Below are 25,522 nucleotides of genomic sequence, written 5' to 3' on the forward strand. Positions count from 1 at the left end.
CACTTTGGTGGCAGCTGGAGGCTATGGACAGTAAAGGTGTGAATCAGCAGAGGCCCCATTATACGATTTTATCCTAATACTTGAGTCACGATACAATATTATCATGATTTTAAGCATTTCGTGATATGGTCAGTGTTGCGATACAATATATTGCAATTTAACTGTTTAACTACATTTTGTGTCCACAAAATTAAATTCAGTCAATAATTGTTTTGTCAAATAAGAGAAAATTCTCAGTCTATTCATCTCACTTCAGTCTTTTTATTTCCCCACAATGAGAGTCAAACCCACAGACTGACCAACAAAGTATTCAGTCAAACTGAACTGAACTGATATCAAACATGTATGAACGACAACAACTGAGGCATTTTCTCAAACTTTCCTCAACTTTAAGCTTCACTGCTCTGAATTTTTTTGAATAAGACATAAAAAAAGCCGAACTTTGCAGCATTATTCCGACAACTTCCCAACACAAAGAAGAAGATCTAAGGAATCTTTAGGCAACATTGAGATGTTACCTAAAGATTCCTTAGATCTTCTAGTTTCATATGATACCAGAATCACCAGTGCATTCCTAAAAGTTAGCCCGCTACAGCCTCTGGAATAAAACAAAAACAGCGAACGCTAAATAACGCTAAATATTGATACTTGGTGGCCATTAATCGATATAATATCGCCATGCAAAATACTATCCTGTATTAATTTTTTCCCCCACCTCTACTGTCTACAAACTAAACAAATACTACTGAGTTATTTCTGGAAACATTCCTTTCAGAAAGCAAACATTTCCTGCTCATTGCTACATTCCTTTGGTACCTCCTTTATGTGTTTGTAGTTGATTCTGATACAAGCTCAGAACACAGACCAGCTCACCCTGCACTCTAAGGAACGAATGACACCCAGCAGCACACAGCTGTACAGTGTCGAGTCCCTGTATCCTTGTTTTTCATATGTGTCATCACAGAACTCTGGTCTGAGGACAGCTGTATACTTTCAGATTTACTGACCTACATAACCACCAAAGAAAATTCTCTGTGCCATGTTCTCAGAATAAATCAGTGGCCTCATAAAAGCTGCAGCGACTCTGACCTACCAACAATAAAATGCATTCACACACATGTATTTATGAGGATTCAGTCAAGCAGAATTCCTCTACATGCAAATATGCACACACACACTACGGCTAGGGACCATGTGTGGCACAAGCTGGGATGTTCACTCTTTTGTTCCATTTGTATGATGACGTCAAGCAGGAGTCATTGTTCAACAGATGACCTTTGCTCCAAGCAATGTCCCTCCCTCCTTCCCAGCAGCACCGTCCCTCCCTGTCCTTTTCTTTCTGTCTCTTTCTCTGTGCTTTATGCCCATGAGAAAAGGATAGATGATGAAAAACTGGGCGTGGGCTTTTAGTCTACGAACAAAAAGCAGGATGAAATGTCCTCCGTAGTATCTGGTGGTGAAGAATGAAGCTCGATCTTCCAGCTTTCAAAATGACCACTGAAACCACGCGGGGAAAAAAATAGACTTTCTATACATGCAGCTGCAGCAGCAGCAGCAGAGCAAAATAAATCTTCACAGCACAGATGTAAAGTTGAAAGAGAGAATGGGGTAAAAATAGAGAGAGGCCTAATTACAGCAGGAGGGTTGGGTGGTTTGTGTGAACTGGTGGACATGGCTGCTTCAGATCCTAATCTATACTATGCTCCCACACTGTCCTCTGCAGCAGGAGAGAGACCTTTGTGGTCCCAAAAGTCTGGTATATGTTCTCTTACTGTGTTCTATGAACTGATTACTGGTTTTCTTCATTTGCAAACACATGTAAAACAAGATAAACATGACAGAAGAGAATGTGTATGAGCACAAACATTTTTCTTAAAATCACAAAGAGTTTGAAACATTTCAAATCAAGCTCTATCAACCAGACTAGTCTTCTAGTTTATCAGCTAAATATGATCCCCTCTAATCTAAACTCGTTACACAGGGAAATTTAAGCACGAACCAACACTGACACAATAAGAGAACACTTCCATTAGGTACTTTTCCCTCTACTGGGTGTGGCTTAGGAGAGAGGATCCGCCAAACAATCGGCCCAACTTCACCGGTTAGCGGCTCAGAAAGTACCTGCCTCGGGTAGGTACTTTTCTGAGCAGCTAATAATCGTTGCTGATTGATATGATTACCGCTCTGACTGCAGCTGGGTGAGACTGCTGCGGGAGGACTGGGTCGCTTGTGAGTGCTTTGGGACAGCGCCTGCTACTCATTAAGAAGAGTAGGAACGAGTCTCCAAAAGTCTCCAATAACACCAGAAGAAGTTGCTAGATTTGTCTCTAGTCGCTTTTTTTGAAAAATAGTCACTAGAGGGGTCTGACTAGTCGCTAAATATAGCGACAGTCACTAAGTTGGCAACACTGCTTGGCGCGTCGGTCTGTTGTCACATTTGAACTCCATGGGTTAGCCGCTACAAAAGTACCTGTTTTGGAACAGAGGCTGAGGGGAACTAACTAGGGGGCGTAGCCAAAACACTCAGCTGCTTTCCAAAAAGTACTCAATGGAATGACGCCTAATGTCATGGAGTTGGCTTAGTGAAATAACAAAAAGGAAACATTCTGTCTTTTCTATAGAGCTGCCACTAACGTTGAGTTCATTCTGCATAACAACTACTTTTACTTTTGATACTTTAAGTACATTTTGATACTGATACTTTTGTACTTTTACTTCAGTAAGTTTTGAATGCAGGATTTTTACTTGTAGTGGAGTAACTTCACAGTGTAGTATTAGTAATTTTGTTTAAGTAAGGGATCTGAATATTTTTTTCCACCACTTCTAGCAATACTCTTGATAGGCCTGGTAATGATATGAGTCCTCTCCATTTTTTACAACCATTGGCGCTCTGTCATCCAAACAACCACTTCACGTCCTGCATTGGTACATATTTTCCTGTTTCTTCCTCGTCTAGGACGCATCAGTGTTTCGTTGCACTTTTGTTCTAGTGTTTTGTCTCTATATTCTATGTCACAGACTAAAGCATTCACACCAAAATGTTTAAATACTGAATTAATAGCAAACATGCTGTTATTGTTGTTAGTCTGACCTAGTCTTTATCAGAACAACCCAAAATGGGTAATGGTGCGAGTTAGTAATGTACCATCAGAAGACATCATTCATGATATGTCTGGTCATAATTGTAATCTTATAGTTTATTGCTTATTGTGATCAAATCAGTTAATGCCTTCTGCCTCTGCATGAGACCTTATTATTCTGCAGAAAATGCAAAGACAGAGGAGCAGAACTTTGGAATAAGCTAATAGCTGGTCTGGCTCTGTTCATCATAGGTAACATATTTAATAATTGTGGTTTTATTTTTTTACCGTCAGGTTGCCAGGCAACCAGTGGATTAAAATAAATCCTTTTTCACCTTTCCTCATGAATGTATAATCGTAATGTAAATGTGTGAAATTAGTTAAAAAATAATCGCCAGCATTTGACAGGCTTAAAGAACCTGCATTAAAAACTCCAGTGTGGCTACTTTTCCAACTTTGCTCAAACACACAAATGTTGATGTTCACCAAGGCTGGATTCATTGGGAAAGTCAGTCCAGGATCCACTGGCACTGACCTTTTCTTTTTAATAATTTGAATTCGGTGGATATTTTTAATTTTGTTTCTTTTTGTTGTTGTTCTTTTTTTTTTTACTGTTTTGTCATTTCTCTGTTCATTAATGATGGATATTAGATAACTGAATCAATGCAGATATGGGGCACTTGTGCTGATATTAAATTATGTCATTAGTTAACAGCAGTGACCGTCACCATAGTTACCACACACACACACACACACACACACACACACACACATATACTCATGATAAGAGTAGGGTGTCTCTCTAGTGGTAACCATTGATCCATAGCTGATCTCCTAAAGGGATTTAAAGGCTCAGCAGGCTATTACTATTACTAGACCTTACACACAAACACACACACACACACACACACACACACACACACACACACACACATACACAAACAGATCACTTAGCGTTAGTCTGTAAGTGTGTATCCATCCTCGAGGGTGCACACAGACAGGTGATCAATACCATGGGTTATCAATCTGACACAGGGCTGGGGATGACGTGTGTGTGTGTGTGTGTGTGTGTGTGTGTGTGTGTGTGTGTGTGTGTGTGTGTGTGAGGACATCTGGCACTTAGCCAGGTGTCGTCAATACTGTTGAAAGCTTTTGGACAATGAGGGAAAAGGTGTTTACATAAGTGTGTGTGTGTGTGTGTGTGTGTGTGTGTGTGTGTGTGTGTGTGTGTGTGTGTGTGTGTGTGTGTGTGTGTGACACAGACTGAGAATTAGACTGATACCAACACAGTGTAAAATGAAGTTCCTCAGCTTTTTAGGAATGTGTTCTTTTAATAACTGGTGGTAAAATAATGACTTCCTGTTGAAGAGATAGTAGAGAGAATGTGTGAGTTGAAGGCAGAGGGAGAGTGAGTAGGCAGAAGCAGATTAGTACAGACAGGTTGTCAAATGGATGGTTTTATCATTTGTCTCTGTCTGTCTCACACACAGCGTACCTCTGACAGCTTGGGAGCTGAGCAAATATTATCAGAGAGCTTCTATTAATCAAGGCTGGAGCTGAGTGTGATTAAACAATGATTTGACTTCCAAACACAGACAGAGTGAATCGACATGTTAGCTCTGACACTGATGATGTGTCTTTGGAATTAAAAATTTAGATTAATATTATATTGGCAGATACACTGTATATGATAGAATACTGAATGCTTCTATCCACTTTGGGAAATATTTATAATATTCATATTGCTCATATGATGAAATTGACCTTTTTTTCTGTTGGGCAACAGCAATACAATGCAAAATATCTTTAATGAATAGTGTTCTAAAAAATATATACCTCTCACATATTTTAATGTATTTATTCATTGATGTTCATACTACTACATGCAACAACTTATTAATGTATTTAACATGCTACAATAAATTTTAGTGCAATTTTTGCAATTATGGTGCAATGGCTGTAAAAATGCCAAGTCTACAAGTGTCTTCAGGCAAGATACCATACCCCAAATTTCCCCCATGCTGTGTCATCGGTGTATGAATGCAGGCATCCTGTGTATGAATGTGTGTGTGAACAGGTGAGTGATGACCTGTAGTTTAATAGCACTTTGAGAGGTCGCTACGACTGGAAAATCGGTATAAAAGTGCAGTCCATTTACCATTTATATATTTAAAATCAGATGTTGAAATAAAAATATTAAAATGTGCTGTTGTGTTTCAAGGAGCAGTTATCATTAAAGAATCTTGGCTGATTTGATCAATCAATTGATTTGATCAAATTTGTTTTGCTTCGAGTACACAATTTTTGACTTAACAATATCAGTGTAAAATCCTTTTGACTATAGAGTAAACTACCAAGTGTTTATGATGCAGGGGATAGTCACAACTCTGCTTGGATGCTTGCTATTAAGATACACTATCCTATTGGTCAGTGGAGGACCTGTTTACTCTGGCTTTCTTTTGCAGTTGATTAAGTATATTAGCGCTAGTTATGTTTGGGTTAAGCAGGACCAACCTGGAAGTTAGCATGTTAGCCATGGGTTCTTTTGAGAATTCTCCTATGGGATTTTTGGATTGGATTTTGGATCTTTGCAGAAAATCAGCTTTGTGGCGAACAAATTTCTGATGCTTACATGTTTTGTTCAGCACGATAATCTTCACAAATTGACACCAATTTTATTATGTTTGAAGCATTATTGCAGCTGACAGAAGTAAAAGGATAATGTTATGCTCATGCTAACCAGCTCTTTTGACAAGCTAGCGAATCCATAGCCTAATAAACTGTTTATTAACCTAAACTACAATCTACAAGAGTTTGTAAGAGCACTGAAAAACATGACTAGAGGCTAGTGAGAGAGTTGCCGTCTGTGTCTGGCGTGATGATGTTTAATGTCCTCGACAACCACAGTAGTCTCATTTAGCCATTTGTTAGAAACCAGCTTTTTAAGGACATGTAAAAACTCCAAAATTCACATGTGGAGGTACTAATGTATTTTATGTCATACAACAAAATGCGAACATCTCTTAAGCTTGTGTTAATCACAGACCTTATTTCAGGCATTTAACCACCAACCCATTCAAAATCCTCATTGAGTTTGAAAGGTTTGACCCCAGGGCGCTAAAATGCTAACTGCTAACTGCTAACTAAAATGCTAAGAATTCATTCCTGTGGCGCCTATGTTGTGGGAATGAGAGGGAGCTAGCTGTGATAGCTACTTTTGTTGGTTGTGTGTGTGTGTGTGTGTGTGTGTGTGTGTGTGTGTGTGTGTGTGTGTGTGTGTGTGTGTTGTATACCACAGCTGTTGTGGTTTCCCAGGCTGGCTGGTTGACTCTACACTCAAACCATATAATACACAGTTTAAACAGGCACACAATAGGGCAGCCTGGTTCCCACGACAACTATGACAGGTCCCCTGCTCTGTTTTTATTGCCTATGTGTGAGCAGCGAGTTTTAATGAGACTGAACAGCCTTAAGTCTCTGTTCATTCAGTGTGAAGAAGCAATAAATTCTCATTCAAAGGTGATGAAGACTTTTAGTTTTGGAACTTCAGAATGTGATGGAAATTGGCGTGCAGGTTTCCATAGTCACAGACTCTGTGACCTTTTTTTTATATGCACTTAGATAAGAAGTTTAATCTTTTTGCTCAAAGATTTAAAGCTCTCTCTATGAAATATGTCTAGTAGGGTTGATGCTATTCTAATGAACTTCAACTGCTGATGTTTGTAGTGTGTATATATCTTTGTGCTGTTCTTGCCCCTCACTGCCTCTCCACTCTCTGTGTTTCTGTGTCCAGGTGGTCGTTCCTACTCGGGTTGGACAGGTGTATGTGTATGACTCAGTGAAATCGGACCAGGACGAGTACGATGTCCCACCCAGACATCAGCCTCCGACCCAGCATGACATTTACGACGTACCACCCACCCGCCAGCAGTACAACACACAGGTCAGAGGGCTGTGTGTGTGTGTGTGTGTGTGAGAGAGACAAAGGGGGGAGGAGGGGTGTGTGTGTTCCAGTCGTCATGATGGATGTGAATCAGTATTTACTGTATGAAAACCTCACCTGATTGAGCAGTTGCATAGAGTTTGCAAAGAAAGATATTGGATTAAAGTTGCTTTCACAGAATTTCACATTTTGGGCATTTTCAGTATCCAAATGTTTTGATGCAAAAAAGCAACATGTGCTGATATAGTATAGTATGTAGTAGTAATATTAAACACGACTTTGCACATGTTATTTTACTTATGCATTACTTAGGTCAGGTGCATTGCAACATAATTGCTAATCACACTGTGTAAAGTGTGCTTCCCCACAATAGGGCAGACATCTCCCACTTTAGCAGTTGGACGTTATTGGCTTGTTTTATTTCAACGATAGTCAAAAAAATAAAATAATATATTGGTTATTTTTGGTATTAATGTCCAAGCCGCAGCAGTGTGTATATGGGGATGCTTTGACAGTATTCCTGTGTTGTAAATAGGTTGTCACAATTGCAAATCAAAATTGGAAATCAATCGAAATTAGCTTTAGATTTAAATCATTGAAATCAAAAGCAGGTGCGTACACGTTCTATTTTGCAATCTGTATATGATTTTTGATTTTAATTCTCCACCCACTGTTGCAAGTGAGGATAATGTGCATGAAATGACACAGCAACACAAACAGAATTGTAGCATTGATCAATGATTGTAGAGGCAGTTAATAGGTTGAAAACACATAAACAGCAGGATGTTTGTGTGATTTGAAAAGCTGTATATGCAAAAAGTGCTTTAGTAAAAATGCTAAATATAAACAGGGAGGAGGGGGTCAGTGAGAAGCGTCTGATTTGATCCGTGAGACGCACAAGTGACGTGCATAAAAAAGAAAAACACTTAAGAAAACGCATCCAGTCGGTTAAAGAATGTTTGTGTGTGAGAGAATATGTACACTTACAAATGGTGGCTTGTCGCATCAGAGCGTTGTACAACACAGACACGACACACAGGTATTGTCTGCAGAATATTAATAATTGATGTGATGTAATATTCAACCTCTCCCTCTTTAAATATTACATCTGTCTTTAGTGAAGGTCATTCATACAGGCGCGCGTGTGTGTGTGTGTGTGTGTGTGTGTGTGTGTGTGTCTGTGCACGTGAATGTGTGTACATGTGCGTGTGTGTTTGGTTCCGTAAACACAGAGGTCAGTTAATTCCTGTATATCTCTACACACACTGTTCACAATACATTTTGCTTAATAAGCAGGCATATTGCGCACACACACACACACACACACACACACACACAATCTCTCTCTCTCTCTCTCTCTCTCTCTCTCTCTCTCTCTCTCTCTCTCTCTCTCTCTCACACACACACACACACAGGCAAAATGTAGGTAGAAGAGTCTTGATGCTGATAAGCTAAAAAGAAAGGTCACTGACATACAACCACAGCACAATGAGAGCTGGAGTCCAGGATGAGGAAGAAAGGGAAGAGGAATAGAAAATGAGCTGTAGGAGGCAGAAGGGGGAACGAGGGAGGAAGAGCACAGGAAGGAAGAAGAAAAACAAGATGACAATGAATGATGAGAAAAATGAAGGATGGGAAGACAGGAACGAGCAGGAGGAAGAAGCGTAGCTGTAATAACAGATGTCGCTGCCGGGCTATTTTGAAGTTGGCAATCTGAAAGGTGAAGAATGAACGCACTGCAACACCAGGCACTTCATCACATTGTCTGCTGTGTGAGAGATGGCTCTGACCATAACAAGCGATCACACACACAGAAGCATCACAGTACAGCTCCAGGGTATGCTGTGCATCACTTGTTGTATGTCTATTGAGAGTTTGACAGCAGACATCTTCTAATGTCTGTGCTGAAATATAGCACCAACTGGACTGTGGAGCAGATTACAGTAATCCTCTTTCCAAAGACACAGAGCTGATGGACTCAACATGCATGGTTACAACTAGTGAAGGGATACTGAAGCTTTGTGAACCATTTACTTCATTTACAGAGCCCACTAGATGGCAGTCTTTGTTCAACTAAGGTCTGAAAACAAACTCAATTACCATTGCTAAAGCCTTTTTTTAAGCCAAGACCACCATGTAACCATGGGGTCAAAAAATAAAGCAAATGGTTCACAAAGCTTCGTTGTCCCAGCACTAGTTACAATTGTCCATAAACTCTCAGTCCCTGACCCTGTGCATGTCCCAGTTCCTATACTTATCCCTATCCCCGTCCCTCTCCCGTTATTAAGGATCCCACTGCAGTTCCGAAGAAGTCACACACTGCAATGATAGAATTGGTCAGCAGTTACTACTTGTGTCACACAGTGTCACAAGTCTCCAACTGATCAACAACCACTTTCCCACCAATCCACATGAAATTGAACAAAACATAAGCTTCTTGGTGGAACGACTGATGGAGCAAGTGTTAATAGAATGACAATTCCTCAATGAGCTTGTTGTCTTGTATATGTCGTGTCGTGTCGTGTCGTGTCGTGTCGTGTGATCAAGCCAGCATATCTTTCTTCATGGTTTTATATTTCCCATTAGTTTCTACTAGAATAAATTAATATATTCTTGGTGAACACTTGATTGCATTCTGTGGCATTCAAATGATGCTCAGATGGTTTTAAATAATCTAAAGCACCTACAGGTGCAATAAATTAGAATATCCATATATAATATGAAAAAGTCAATTTCCAGTATTCAAGTCAAATAGCCCCAACCAAGTATTGAGTGCATATAGATGGACATACTTTTTAGAGGCCAACAATTCCATATTAAACATACTTTTTAAAAAAAAATGTTTTAAAACATTTTTTTGAGACACTGAATTTTAGGTCTTCATTAAATGTAAGCCATAGTCATTATAATTAGAAGACATTAAATAAATTAAGACATGAAGTGTTTCATCTGTTAGAAATTTTCCTGTAAAAAAACAGTAAAGAACTGGCAGCTGGGTTGCCATTATTTTACCGTAAAATTAACATCTTTTTACTGTCATTTAAAGTTACAGCTTTGTACTGTAAATGAAAAATACAGTATGGACTGTAAAAAAAACAGTTAAGAACTGGCAGCTGGGTTGCCATTATTTTACCGTAAAATTAACATTTTTTTACTGTCACTTACTTTACAGTTTTGTACTGTTCATGAAAAATACAGTATGAACTGGTTTTTAAAATTAATTTCACAGTATTTTACAATTAAATGACTATTTAGTTTGTATTATTTATACATTTTAATAAACTATTTTTAAAAACTAAATTAAGACATGAGTAGTCATATGATTGCATACAATAAAAGGCACTTTTGTTAAGGAAAACATGTTAATAGATGTCTTTGTCACAAAATCTCTGTTTGAAACATGGCTACAAGCAGATTGCGAACCATAATAAAATAAACCTACTGATTTTTTCAATCCTGTGATTGCAATGTAAGAGAAAAAGCTGCACAGCTTCTTATTGCACTTTACTTTTTATTTGAATGTAAAGTAGACATGCAAAACCTTCACATGCAGAGCAATTGCATGTTAAATAAATGGATGTTAAATTAACATGAACATCACTAAACAGTATATGTTACAAAACTGTAGTTACTGTTAGTGTGAAAGTCCAAGAACATTGGCAGGAGAGTTACGACTCATTCAGAGACACCAGGTTTCTCAATCCAGCCTAGGTAGCCGTGTGTGTGGTGTGTGTGTGCCTGAGATAGAGAGAGAAAGAGAGAGAGAGAGATCAGCTCCAAAACAACTTACAATGCATACAAAATTAACATACAACATGCATACAAAATTAACATTTGTGCCCCTCACTCCCTCTTATCATAATGACATTCCAACCTGAAACATCCAAACAGTTTATGTGTGGTGGTGTCATGAGTAAAAGAATGACTGAGAAAATAATAAGTATTAGTAGAGTAGTGGAGAGAGAGAGAGAGAAAAAAATAAGGTGTTTTGACAAATAGATTAATGGGATTGAGTCATCTCACCATTTCAAATGAAGTCCCACTCAAAATCCATGAGTCTCCTTAGCAGAGTGGACACATGTGGGTTCACTGTGGTACTCTTTTTGGTTGTAACTTTGCCCGTTTTCTTGGATACGACTTTGCCTCGTCCAGTCTTGGTGCCTCTCTCAGGGTTTATTCCAACGAAACGCCTGAAAAATTATATATATGACATATATATGTTTATTCAATGTGTAAAAATCAAATTGTTGAACTGAATCGGATAAACAAAACAATAAAAGTCAGAAAATGTATAGAGTTCGGATTGAAAACATAAGAAAAGGTCTAACCTTAGAAAAGGTTAGATACTTTAAGTAGAACCAGGTTCTACTTAAAGTATCTAACCTTTTCATTCAGTCTAAAAAGTAATTGGGACTGGCTGATGTTGTGTATTGACTGCATATCTTCTATGATTGTCTGAATGGTGGAGGATGGAAGTAGCAACTTTGCTTGTAGTTTAAGATAAAAGCAAGATTCCTTAAAAATGGTGAATCATCAATGTGTTCTGGACTAGCCTCCAAATGCTCAGTATCATCTAGCCGCAGATCTAGCTAGCTGTCTACAGACCCGACAAGAAAACATCATTGCAAGCCGAACAGACTTGACTGTTGTGATGTGATGAACATGAAAGTATGCTACTTACTATGATAAGTAGGGCAGCAGTAAAGTCATCTACTGCATCTGTAATATCAAAGAAATATGTCAAAATTCAATCTAAATACAAATGAACAGTCCCTTGCACAACGCACGGTTACAGCAAAACAAATATTCTTCAGTACTTAATTTGTCATCCAATAAATATCTTGAAAATAATATTGCCTTTATTTGAATCTGCACTGTGACACACAATAATTAGCATGCACCGTAGTCAACTGTCGAAGTGACGTCGACGGTAAAATGGTAAAATTTACACAAGTATCATAAAGTTTCATGAATTCACTGGCAAAATGCAGGTGTCAACACACATTAACTTAGTAGAAATTCAAATGTGCTCCTAGCTAGCTAGCTGGTGTATCCTTCTATAGCATGATGTGCACATGCAGTAATCATCAATGCAAACAAAACAAATACAATCAAATAAAACAATTATATAAATATATAATATAAAACAATCAAATAAAATTGCTATACTCACCAAATAATTAGAAGGATGGGGATGGATCAAGAATGGCAGGTTCACATGTGCAGCTCAGGCAATGCTCTTCCCACTTCCCAGAATGCCCAAAATACTGCATGATAGTGTTAGTTAAGATACTTTTACGGTAAAGTGCTGTATATTAGGAATACATTACAGGTCTGTTAAAAAAACCTGAATGGACTGTAATTTAACAGATTTTCTTTAATATTAACAGTAAAGCACTGCATTTTAAAAAAAAGCCTTAATACTGTTGAAATCCTGCAGTAAATTTACAGCAATTCGTTACACATGTGTAAAGGATCTATATAATGTGTTTTTTCCACTTTTTGAATTGAATTACCTATGTAAATAAACTTTTCTATGATATTCTAATTTATTGAGATGCACCTGTATAAAGCAGGGCTACATGGTCGTTAGCAATCTTGCCTCACAGCAAGAGGGTCACCAGTTCAGATCCAGCCTTCTGTGTGGAGTTTGCACGTTCTCCCCGTGTCACTCCGGCTTCCTCCCATAGTCCAAAAACATGCAGCTTAGGTTTAATTGGTGACTCTAAATTGCCCGTAGGAGTGAATGAGAGCGTGATTATCTGTCTCTATGTGTCAGACTGTGACTGTCTGGCGACCTGTCCAGGGTGTACCTCGCCTCTCGCCCAATGTCAGCTGGGATCGGCTCCAGTCCCCAGCGACCCGAGTGCAGATAAGCGGTTAAGGATAATGAATGAATGAATGAATGAACCTGTAAAGCATCTTTACATTTTCCTGCCTTTGGATTTCTGTACATCTCACATGCAGTGTCAAACTGAGAGCTAGGCAAAACTACACTGGACCAGACTCAGAGTCAGCTCATTAGACAGCTCCTTTCAAGTGTTGCCTGTGTATTTCCAACAGCTTTTTTATTCGCTAAACACATGAAACACAGTAAACACAGATATGTGAAACTGTTGATTAGAACCCTTACTTTTTTAAGAGCTCAAATTAGCAACACCTTGAGAAAATTATAAGAGCAGACTGTGAATTGTCTGCACACATAACCAGGAATTTGCATTTACGTGCATGTTGTCCAGAGCCTCATGGACTCATCTCATTCTCTCATTCAGTAGTTGTGATGAACTTCCTGTCTACGTCAGGGTTTGTTTTGATTCCCACAGACAGTACAGTGTAGATAAACCTTGAGAAAGCAGCTGCTACTGATGTGGTGTGATGAATAAACAACTAAAGTCTTCTTAAGTCTTCTATTTTGCTTATTATGCAGTAGTGTAATGATGAACAGATACTTGGTAACTGCTCTTGAAAAGTCTTTAAAAAATGCTGAATTCACTTTCAATCAGGTATTAAATTGAATTTTTAATATTTCCTCTCGCCTTGAACTCAAATTAATTAACTGCATTTTGATTTTTCCATCATGGTTTTATAATTTGTCTAGATTGATTGTGAAAAAAGGTATTTAACTGAGTTCTATCTGGCATTTAAACATCTTAAATGTAACTTGCAAGCAGTGGTGGAAGAAGTATTCATATCCCTTACTTAAGTAAAAGTACTAATACCACACTGTGATATTATTACTCCACTACAAGTAAAAGTCCTGCATTCGAAACTTACTGAAGTAAAAGTACTAAAGTATCAGCATCAAAATGTACTTAAAGTATCAAAAGTAAAAATACTTGTCATGCAGAATGGACCCACTCAGATTGTTTTATATATTCTAAATATATTATTGCATTATTTGTATTGATGCATTTATGTAAACAGCGTTTTAATTTTGTAAAGATAGAGCTCATCATTTTATCATTTTAAAAACAAATGTCTAATCACTTTAAATTGATCATGTTCTCATGTTAAATCTTAACCCAAAAAGTAACTAGTAACTTAGTCTCTCAGCTGAATGTAGTGGAGTAAAAAGTACAATATTTGCCTCAAAATGTAGTGAAGTAGATGTATGAAGTTACCTAAAATGGAAATACTCAAGTAAAGTATAAGTACCTCAAAATTGTACTTAAGTACAGTACTTGAGTAAATGTACTTAGTTACATTCCACCACTGCTTGTAACCATGACAACTTTGCACCAATTGCTGTGTGTTCATATGTGTGTGTCTGATGTGTGCAATAATATGATATTTATGTGTTCTGTGTGTTCAGGTTTATGACACTCCTCCCATGGTGATGAAGGGGCCCTCTAGTGGTCAAGATATATATGACACCCCACCAAGCACAGACAAGAACTCACAGCAGACGGTGAGGCTTTGTGTATTTATGTCACAGATATTCAGTGTGACAAACTGAGTAAAAAATACCTGACAGTTTGTATCCTAATTGTCATGTCCACACAGTCATACAGTAATGGAAAAAAAAATATTAGACCATCATTTTCTTTATTCTCTTGTTAATTTTAATGCCTGGTACGACTAAAGGTACATTTGTTTGGACAAATTTAATGATAACAACAAAAATAGCTCATAAGAGTTTAATTGAAGAGCTGATATCTAGACATTTTCCATGGTTTTCTTGATAATAACTAAAATCATTGTCAAGAAAACCCATGGAAAATGGCTAGATATCGGCTCTTAAAATAAACTCTTAGGAGCTATTTTTGTTGTTAACATTATATTGTTAATTCTAATGTCTGGTACAACTAAAGGTACGTTTGTTTGACCAAATATAATGCTAACAAAAATAGCTCAGAAGAGTGATATCATTATATTTTTTCCAAACAAATGAACCTTTGGTTGTACCAGGCATTAAATGAACATGAAAGCATGGAGAAACCAAGGGTGGTCTAATATTTTTTTCCATGACTGTAAATCACTTGTCATGGTTGCTTTCCCATTTTATGTATAATATTTTAATATCTCTTCTCTCTCTGCAGGTCTATGACTTTCCCCCGTCAGTCAGTAAAGACGTCCCTGATGCTCAGCCAATCAGAGAGGAGACCTACGACGTACCACCCCACTTTGCCAAACTCAAGCCAGTCCCCATCCCTCCCGGCCAGTACATGCACAACAACCTCAACGACGACGACGAGCCGCCGATTCCAGAGGACGTGTACGACGTCCCGCCCCCCATCCTGACTGACAAGCTTTATCACGGAGACAGGGGCGGAGTCAGCCAGGCCTCGCAGGAGATCTACGACATCCCGGCCAGCCTACGGAGCGGTCACCCCACCCAGGACGTCTACGACTTTCCCCGGGAACGAGAAGAGAAAGGAGGAGAGAGGGACCAGTATGTCTACGATGTCCCACCACAGGTACGACCGTCACAAATACAGCCGTCACTGTATTTGTTGTTCAGCTTTTGAATTAGACCTTGAGTTGAAACTGTTATGTTCATTTGTCCGTTCTTCTGTCCTTCATGTTATCATTTTGTTTCTTTTTGTTAACAAAAAATTTAAATAGTTTACAAAAGCAACTATTTATTTATTGGTTTTGTCTTGTTTCCAATGTAACTAAGTACATTTACTCAAGTACTGTACTTAAGTACAATTTTGAGGTACTTGTACTTTACTTAAGTATTTCCATTTTATGTAACTTTATACTTCTACTCCACTACATTTAGAGGCAAATGACAGCTTTAGTTACTTTTTAGGTCAAATTTAACATAAAACATCATAACTCTATATTAAGTAGTTATAATGAGCCCTATCTTTGCTAAATTAAAACGCTGCTTACATAAATGCATCAATAATAATAATCTTATAACATATTTAGAATATATAAACAATCTGAGTGGGTTCATTCTGCATGACGGGTACTTTTACTTTTGATACTTCAAGTATATTTTGGTGCTGATGAGTATTTCCATTTTATTTAACTTTATACTTCTACTTCACTACATTTTGAGACAAATATTGTACTTTTTACTCCACTACATTTAGCTGACAGCTTTAGTTACTTTTCAGGTCGAGATTTAACATAAAACATAATCAATTTAAAGTGATTAGACATTTGTTTTTAAATGATACCTCATAGCAGTATATTAGGTTGTTAAAATGAGCCCTGTCTTTACAAAATTTAAATACTGCTTACATAAATGCATCAATACAAATAATCTCAGAAATATATTTAGAATATATAAAACGATGTGAGTGGGGTCATTCTGCATAACGAGTACTTTTTCTTTTGATACTTTAAATACATTTTCATGCTGATACTTTTGTATTTTTACTTCAGTAAGTTTTGGATGCAGGACTTTTACTTGTAGTGGAGTAATTTCACAGTGTGGTATTGGAGATCTGAATACTTCTTACACTACTTGTACATATTTAATAAACATTATAGTTTGTACTGATCAAATGACAGAAACCAGTTGGAAACTGCTAGCTACACTTACTCCAGACCATCTGTGCATTATTTCAGCTGTGCTGTGTGTTTTGCAGGTGGTGCGTGATGCCCAGTCCACCAGTGAGGAGCTCACTTTGTCCTTCAAGCGGCTGTCTGCCTCGAGCACAGGAAGCACACGGAGCAACCACTCTGCTTCATCCTTAGACATGGTGCCTGTCCGGGACACCTCCTCTTCCTCCTCACTTCCTGCCCCTGGCTCCATTCCAGGGAAACCCCTCATGTTGGAGCTGGAGCAGGCCATGGAGCGCCTGTCTCGCCTCCAGCAAGCTGTTGAGTCCAGCGTTTCCCTCATGATGTCGTTCATCACAGGCAACTGGAGAAGCCCCGCTCACCTGGAAGGGAACCTCCCGGCCATTCATCAAGCTGCTGACCGAGTGCGCTCTACGGTCCGAGACTTCCTGGAATTCGCCCGGGGCGCTGTGGCGAACTCTGCCCAGGCCACGGACCGCTCTCTGCAGGCCAAGCTGGGCCGTCAGGTGGGGAAGATGGAGGAAGTCTTCCAGAGTTTGATTCGCCACAGTCAAAGCCTCGACGCCGTTTCCTGGTCACACAGTGCACTTGCAGCACCGCCGCCAGGAGGGGACGACTTAGATCGGCTAATTATGACGGCGCGAGGCATCCCCGACGACGCCAAGCAGCTCGCCTCCTTTCTCCATGGTAACGCCTCGCTGCTCTTCAAACGGACCAACCGACAGCAGCAGCAGCTGCCACTTCCTCCAATCCCAGGAGAGAGCAGCGGTCACATGACGGGATCAGGAAGTGGGAGCTATCAGGGAGGGGAGAGAGTGAACATTCAGTCGCGGCCCCTCCCCTCTCCACCAAAGTTTACAGCTGCAGAGGAAGAGGAAGGTGTGGACAGGCCGTATGAGACCACAGAGGAAGGCTGGATGGAGGACTACGACTACGTACATTTACAGGTACACACACACACTCACTGCAAATTATTTGGTACTTACCAAGATAAACCAAGATTTTAAAAAAATTACATTTAGAAGTGTTTTTCGAACTGTTACCCTCAGGCAGGCAGTACAGGACAATGAAAACACATACAAACAGACTAAAAAACATCTTTAATGCAAAGGAAATTACAGCATTAAATTATCACATGAAGTCATTCATGAAATGGATGTATGTGGACGTGGATGTATGCACTATTTATTGTTTGTTTTGTTTTGAATTCTCCATGTTTTTTTATCCCTTTTATCTGTTTTGTTTATTTTTTATGCTATGTGTTTTTGACAAATAAAGATATTTTATTCTATTCTATTAGATAATTTATCTTGTTTTAAGAATTAATTTCTTATTTTAAGTGTTGAACTTTACACTATAATCTTATTTCTAGATTTATTAAAAAGAATAAGAATAATAAGAACTTTAAAAACAGATCTTTACAAAGTGCTTGGACAGAGAGCAGTTACTCACAATGAGAATGATGCCATAAGGCTAAAAACAATTCTTACATTAAAAGAAAAACAATGAGAGACAGAGCAGGAACAATCACAAGACATTCTCAGATACACAGAAAATAAAAGGTGGAAGGAAGAAGTAAAAAGTAAAAAGTGATGAAGTAAAAAGGAGTAGCAAGATAGAAAGCATTATATAAAAGTGGGTTTTAAGAAGTGATTTAAAATTCAGCAATCTTAATTCAAGGAATCTTGTCAAGTGAAATTATCTTGCTGTATGGACAGATGATTTCACTTGTTTTGAGTACCTTTTTTTTAATCAGATTTAGTGTTTTTATTTTGTTTTCAGACACCCCTTTTGTGCTGTGTACCCTTATGATCGAAATCCCTTGTCACTTAACTGATTGATCATTCAGTTTCAGTCAGGACAAACATCAGAGTTTAAACCAGCTAGCACAACGTGATCATGTGGCGCTCTGCAACAAATCAACAAACTTTCACTTTGTCATAGTTTTTGTTGCAAAAGTTACTTTTTATTTCAGTTTAATTTTGTTTTCTGTTGTGGAAAAAATCATCAACACATATTTTTAGTGTTAGTTTTTGTCAATTAAATGAACACTGCCTGTCCTAAACTACAGTGATGCTTCTGTGTCTAGTCAGTGTGCACTCATTTGTTTTCTGATATTTAGCTGATACTGTATCTCAAAGTGCTTCAAGGTGACTTTTTTTAACTATTGAATGGTGCCAAGATATCTTGTCAGGCCTTGGTATGTCATTTTAATGTCGGTGTTGAAATTAATTAATGACAGCTGTCTGTCTGTTTGCAGTATTTGCAGGGTCCAGATGTGTAAAAATGTGTATATTCACAACTATGTGTAGACACAAAGACAGAAATATGGATGTGTCTGCTTTAAAAAGCTGCACATATGCCATCGTGTTTTAAAATCTTTTTTATTTCATTATCTTTATCCACAGCCACAGTTAGCCATAAATGGATGTAGAAATGCCCTTAAATATCAGCTTGCAAAATTTAAAAGCCCTCCACCACTCGTCAACCTGCCAGTAAAAAAAAGTTTTAAAAATTTTTAAAAAGGCTCTGCAACAGAATTGCAGGCATTTTGTACAGCTGTGGCTACTTGTATCATCCATACCTTTAATTTTATCAGATGTTTCTGCAAGTAAAATCTTACTAACTTGCAGTAAGAGAACCTCTTGAATGTAAAGAAAAACAATGATGAAATTCATCACCCATCGAATGCCCAACCCAAACAAAAAATGTTTAAAAAGAAGCACATCTCAAAGTCCAGAAGAATTTTGTCCTCTGCTTCTTGTCTCTCGACTCATATTCCAAACTCTTCCTCATCACCTGCAGCTATCTCAGAGAGAACTGTGTGCATGCCTGGCTACACACGCACATATTATATGTCACCACTAGAGGGAGACAGAGGCTGTATGTGTGTAGAAGTGGTGTAACTCCAGTGTCTCTGTGTGTTGATCTGACAGGGAAAGGAAGAGTTTGAGAAGAACCAAAGACAGCTGCTGGAGAAAGGCAACATCAACAGACACAAGACACAACTGGAACAGCAACAGGTGCCTGTCTGTCTGTCTGTCTGTCTGGCTGTCTGTCTGTCTGTCTGTCTGCTTGTCTGTCTGTCCCCATGTCTGCATGTCTCTCTGAGTGTCTGTCTGCATGTCTCTCTGCCTGATTGATTGTCTGTCTGTCTATCTGTCTGTCTGTCTGCATTCTGTCCACATGTCTGTTTGTTTTTCTGTCTGTCTGTCTGTCTGTCTGTCTGTCTGTCTGTCTGTCTTTTTACCTTATTTTCACAAGTTTTACTGGCCACAAAAGCCTTGCAATCCTTGTGTGACTTTGCCCCTAAGTGTCTCCTTCCTCCTTCTCTCTTTCCAGATTAAACAGTTTGAGCGGCTAGAACAGGAAGTCAGCCAGCCAATCAACAACGACATGACGGGCTGGGTCCCGCCCCCGCACCACCCTCTGGCCAACCAGCAGGCCCAGAACGGCTCTGGCGGCCCCTCCTCTTCCAAGCTGTGCCACGGCGACCGGCAGCTCCTCCTCTTCTACCAGGAGCAATGCGAGCAGAACGTCACCACGGTGACCAACGCCATCGACGCCTTCTTCACCGCCGTCAACTCCAACCAGCCACCTAAAATCTTCGTGGCGCACAGCAAGTTTGTCATACTCAGCGCGCACAAGCTGGTGTTCATCGGTGACACGCTGTCTCGCCAGGCCAAGTCTCCTGATGTGAGGGCCCGGGTGGCCCAGAGCAGCAACACCCTCTGTGAAAAACTCAAAGACATCGTTATCTGCACAAAGACAGCGGCGCTTCAGTATCCTTCCCCCGGAGCAGCCAGAGAGATGACTGAGAGGGTGAGGGAGCTGGCAGGCTGTACGCAGCAGTTCAGGATGGTGCTGGGACAGCTGCTAGTGATGTAGGGAGGGCCGAGGGGGGACGAGGAAAAAGAAACCAAACAGTGACACAGACTGAGTTGTCCCAGTAAATCCTCCCAGTAACAAGGGATGGACGCCCCTGCAGCACAGGGTAGGAGGACCTGGAGCCCTGTGGAGCACAGAGTCCTGCAGGAAACCCTGTACGCCCTTCCAGTTTGAGGTTGGAGACCCCACGTCCATCCTCTGCGCCCTCCCTACCTCACCTTTCACTGGGACCATCCTTCCCTCATCCCTCCTTCCTCTGCGTGCTTCTTTTTATTCTCGACAAACTAAAAAGGAACATTTTATCATCAGTGGGCTGGGCCAATGGTTGTAAAATAATCATTGTAAATATTTAAGTTACATATTTAGTCAGAAAACCGGAAATAAAAAAGACTAATGAACTTCCAGTATATAAATATAAATATATGGTTCTTTTTTTTTTTTTTGAAAAGATGAAAACATAAGTGTAGTTTTTAGACAATATCAATAATTGTTATTATTGCTATACCGTATAATTCTGGCTCTGATTCTTGATCCTTGTATCATTATTGTTATGGATGTGTAAATTCCAGATGATCTGTATGACTGTATGTTGTAGTACATCTATGCTCTTCTCCATCCCTGACAATGGCACACTTTTCCTGAAAGCACTGAGCACACACCCGTCTTTAACCGTCACCTGATGCAAACTGACAGCTGTACATGTTGGAGCAGTATGCCGCCACCTGCAGCTCAATAAGTTGTCCACACTGATTTCAATCCACCAGAGCAGGAAACACACTGCTGCCAAGAGATGTCCACACAACTGTACAGTTCCACTACTGCAGTTATTAAAGATGATTTCAGTGCCCTCACACATGCTTTTTTGGAAAACTATATGTAGGTTGTTTTGTAAGAGGCATGTATTAGAGAAAAGGAGTGTAAAAGGTTAAAAACTAGAAATGAAATTAAACCTGCTTTTCTTCTTTTCTCTGACACTTTGTTATGGTGTTTTCCTTGAAATATAAAAAAAATACCATGAAATGTAAATGGTGTAAAAGATTATCTCAAGACAGCTAAAATCCCAAATCTTAATGCTGAGTAGTCACTGTACATCTTAGGATGAAGAAATATAACTAAGCAGAGAGGAGCCGTCGGGGGAGCCAGCCATGCCAGGTCCAGCGATCGTCAGCCGCCTCCCAACAGAAGTAAAAAATAAAAATAAAAAAAGTCATACTATATAGCATGTTGATTTTTGTCAAAAATGGTTAAATTTTAAATTGCCTAAAAATGCTTAAAATGGGTCAATTATAGTCTGTTGATACATGTGATAGTATAGTTTTTCCAAAAATAGCGAAAAAACACAATATTATGGGAAGTCCAAAAATAACCCCCTCAAAAAAAAAAATTTTAAAATGCCTAAAAATGCTTGAAATTGATCAATTATAGTTTTTTTTTTAATAATTATAGCCCCATTTCTAACCTCTAGACCACGGACTACCCAAATTACAGAAGTGATAGAAAAACACCATATTATGCAATGTCCAAAAACTGAAAAAAGTCATACTACAACATATCTATTAAAAACAAGATAAAAACACTAAATCTGAGGGAAATTATCTTGCTGCATCGACAGATAATTTCACTTGACAAGATTTCTTAAATTAAAATTGTTAAATCTAGAAATAAGCATGTTGAACGCTTAAAATAAGACATTAACTCTTAAAACAAGATAAATTATCTAACACTTCTAAATCTAAAGGGTTTTTTTTCATATTGGTAAGAAACAAATAATTTGCAGTGCACTCTACTCGGGCCAGTTCGTCGCTGCTTGCAGCTTTAATTCATCTTATTTTAAGAGTTAATTTATTATTTTAAGGGTACAACATATTTATTTCTAGATTTAATAATCTTAATTAAAGAAATCTTGTCAAGTGAAATTATTTGTCCATGCAGCAAGATAGTTTCCCTCAGATTTAGAGTTTTTATCTTGTTTTTAGACACACCTTTTTTGCGGTGTAAGCTTGTGTTCACCACAGGCTTTATTTCAGCCATCTAACCTCCAGCCCATTCAAAATCCTCATTGAGTTTGAGAGGATAGACCACAGGGCGCTAAAATGCTAATTTACTTCCGGGTTTAAGAGCTCATTCCTGTGGCACTCTATAATATGGACTGTGACTTTAGAAGAGGGGTGGGCAATTCCTTTTCCCAAGGGGCCACATGAGAAACTATGAAGGCCGCACCAAAACTTTTTTTCATGGCTTTAGGAAATGCAGTAAATTATCTGGTTTTGAGCTACTGGTAAGAATGTGTGTTATGATAAGACTGTTAATGTGGAGTAACTCAAATATAGCAGTAAAAAATATTAAAAACTCCAATCACAAACCACAAAAAACAATATAAAGCATGTCTGTGTAAAGCAATTTATTGACTATATGCAAAAAGGAAACAAGGTAACTCAATGTTAATGTGCAGGTGCACATGCGTACATCGCCTTCAAAATAAAAGCACTGTGGTTTTAGAAGATACCCACTTGATTATTCTGCTGAAGCTTCATGCATGCTAACACAATAACATACTACATATGAACATGTGAGTATTATATTATGATGGACTCTGAAGTTACCCTTTAATGTACTTCGCAGGTATAGTACAAATTAATGCATAGCGTTCATTTTGCAATTTTGCAAAAAAAGGAAATCATGCTGGCAGGAAAATTAAAACTGCACCTAAAAATAGAAGAGTTATAGTCAGACGACCAGATGTGTGTTTTTTTATTTTTCTAAGCATAAATGATTGGTCCATTAAGCCTGCTGAGGTGCCCACTACCAGGGGATTTTGTTGCCCTCCCAGTCCAGAAGCATCCCAGAGTCTTTGTTGCTGAGTGACGACAGCGTGCTGAGTATGCCACGTACGCTGTCAGTACTGGTCAAAGCACCCTGGGGGAAACAAACACAAGACAGACAGAGAAAAGTCAGCAGAAATTAAGGGGAGAGATCTGCATTATACGTTGCTCAAAGTAATTTAAGAATCATGTAAAATAAAAAGTATAAAACATACATATGTGAGAAATACAGGAGCATCACAGGGTCTAACATCTAAAGGTCTTTCATGGGAAAGGCCACTAAGTTTGAAATTCAAAGTTTGTTTTTACCTGCAATTGTAAGATTTTAGAATTATCATTATAAATTATTTTCTGTTGAATTATATTTGCTAATCTTTTGTTTTGTTTCTGAAGCAACATTGCCACCAGAGATCAGGAGGAAAAACTATTTTGTCTCTAGAGTCGATTGCATTGACGTTAAGTTTCATCATGTATGCCTGTAGTATAATCTTACCAGTTAATTAGTGATTCACAACTTCATAACCACTGGAGAGGCATGTGTTTAGTTTTTTATTCAGGAGCTTGTACATGTGTAAATACTGTAGGTCAGGTGTGGACTGTAACTCAGTTCAAATTTGAGGTACTAGTGAAATTTCCATTTTATGTAACTTTATACTTCTATTTCACTACATTTTGAGGCGAATATTGTACTTTTTACTCAACTAAATCTAGCTGACAGCTTTAGTTACCTTTCAGGTCAAGATTAAACATGAAAAACATGATGAATTTAAAGTGATTAGACATTTTTAATTAACCTGCATATCAGTAACAATGTGGTTTATCAACTGTGTCCGCACTCTAAAGGATAATCAGTGAACTTGCAGGGAATCTGATACTTCAAAAACTACCAAACTTCCAAGAGAAAATGGTATTGCTAGCAGCTCTCTGAGGCTGTAATTAAGCACAGAAATAATTGATTAGCAACTTTGAGCTAAATGCTAACATTAGCATTAGTGTTGGGACAGCAAAGTTTTGTGAAGCTTTTGATTTATTTTTTGACCCCACTTGATGGTGGTCTTGTCTTAAAATAAAAGGCTTCAGCAATGGTAATTGGGTGTATTTTCAGCCCTTTGTTGAACAAAGAGCGCCATCTCTTGGGTTCCGTAAATAAAGCAAATGCTTCACGAAGCTTCATTGTCCCAACAACATAAAACAGTGTTAACATGCTGATGGTGACTTCTCTCTGTTCTCCCCATCAGCTCACCCCTTGTCCTCCCATGTCAGTTTTGACCCAGCCTGGGTGGACTCCTGTCACCAGTATGTTGTGTCCCTTGAAGTCCTCAGATTGACAGCGAGTCACCATGTTCAGTGCTGCCTGATGAGCAACAGCAAAAAGGACACAAGCTTTGTTGATAATGACATAATGAATATTTCATTCTTTGGTGTCATTTACACAAGGACACAGTTTCTGAAGCAATAAACCAAAAAATTAATAAATGAAGCGCATGATATTGTGTGTTAATAAAACTACATGTCAAATTTATGGGGGGCCGTATAATTATACACAAAAACTGTGTATGTGTGAGGTAAAATTGTGAATGTAAGAGGTAAAATTGTGGATGTGAGAGGTAAAATTGTGAATGTGAGAGGTAAAACTGTGAATGTGAGAGGGAAAATTGTGGATGTGAGAGGTAAAATTGTGAATGTCAGAGGTAAAACTGTGAATGTAAGAGGGAAAATTGTGTATGTGAGAGGGAAAATTGTGAATGTGAGAGGTAAAACTGTGAATGTAAGAGGTAAAATTGTGGATGTGAGAGGTCAAATTGTGGATGTGAGAGGTAAAGTTGTGAATGTGAGAGGTCAAATTGTGTATGTGAGAGGGAAAATTGTGAATGTGAGGGAAAATTGTGAATGTGAGAGGTAAAACTGTGGATGTGAGAAGTAAAATTGTGGATGTGAGAGGTAAAACTGTGGATGTGAGAAGTAAAATTGTGGATGTGAGAGGTAAAACTGAATGTCAGAGGTAAAATTGTGAATGTGAGAGGTAAATTTGTGAATGTGAGAGGTAAAATTGTGGATGTGAGAGGTAAAACTGTGAATGTCAGAGGTAAAACTGTGAATGTAAGAGGTAAAATTGTGTATGTGAGAGATGCCACCATTTCACAGCAGCCAGTTTTTTTAATCATATTGCAGTATGTTGCCAGGCCAAAGATAATGTTTTTAGGTGTGGAGGACAATGTGTAACAGTCTCTGCACATGGACACACATACAGGTGTGTTCTCCTCCTACACACTGTGCTTAAGCCACATCTCCCTGACTGTCCTGTTAGT

General features: G+C 38.6%; 2 protein-coding genes across 3 annotated transcripts in view; one reads left to right on the forward strand and one right to left on the reverse strand.

Moving 5' to 3' along the window:
• The window catches only part of bcar1 (BCAR1 scaffold protein, Cas family member), a 101,186-nt gene extending 79,672 nt beyond the window's left edge, over nt 1-21,514 (forward strand). For both annotated transcript variants that reach the window (XM_059335060.1, XM_059335059.1), the window contains exons 3-8: nt 6,874-7,023; nt 14,336-14,431; nt 15,063-15,440; nt 16,569-17,450; nt 19,440-19,526; nt 19,846-21,514. In XM_059335060.1, the coding sequence (XP_059191043.1) occupies nt 6,874-7,023; nt 14,336-14,431; nt 15,063-15,440; nt 16,569-17,450; nt 19,440-19,526; nt 19,846-20,391 (2,139 nt within the window). In that variant the 3' untranslated portion in view covers nt 20,392-21,514. The remainder of the gene's footprint in view (nt 1-6,873; nt 7,024-14,335; nt 14,432-15,062; nt 15,441-16,568; nt 17,451-19,439; nt 19,527-19,845) is intronic.
• An 859-nt stretch (nt 21,515-22,373) lies between these two features.
• zgc:158868 (uncharacterized protein LOC791147 homolog) overlaps nt 22,374-25,522 on the reverse strand; it is a 13,026-nt gene continuing 9,877 nt past the window's right edge. The window contains exons 7-8 of the mRNA XM_059334345.1: nt 24,457-24,567; nt 22,374-23,307 (exon numbers count right to left, since the gene is read on the reverse strand). Coding sequence (XP_059190328.1) covers nt 23,194-23,307; nt 24,457-24,567 — 225 coding nt within the window. The 3' untranslated portion in view covers nt 22,374-23,193. The remainder of the gene's footprint in view (nt 23,308-24,456; nt 24,568-25,522) is intronic.

The sequence above is a fragment of the Centropristis striata genome, chromosome 6, assembly GCF_030273125.1.
Source record: "Centropristis striata isolate RG_2023a ecotype Rhode Island chromosome 6, C.striata_1.0, whole genome shotgun sequence".
NCBI lineage: Eukaryota > Metazoa > Chordata > Actinopteri > Perciformes > Serranidae > Centropristis > Centropristis striata.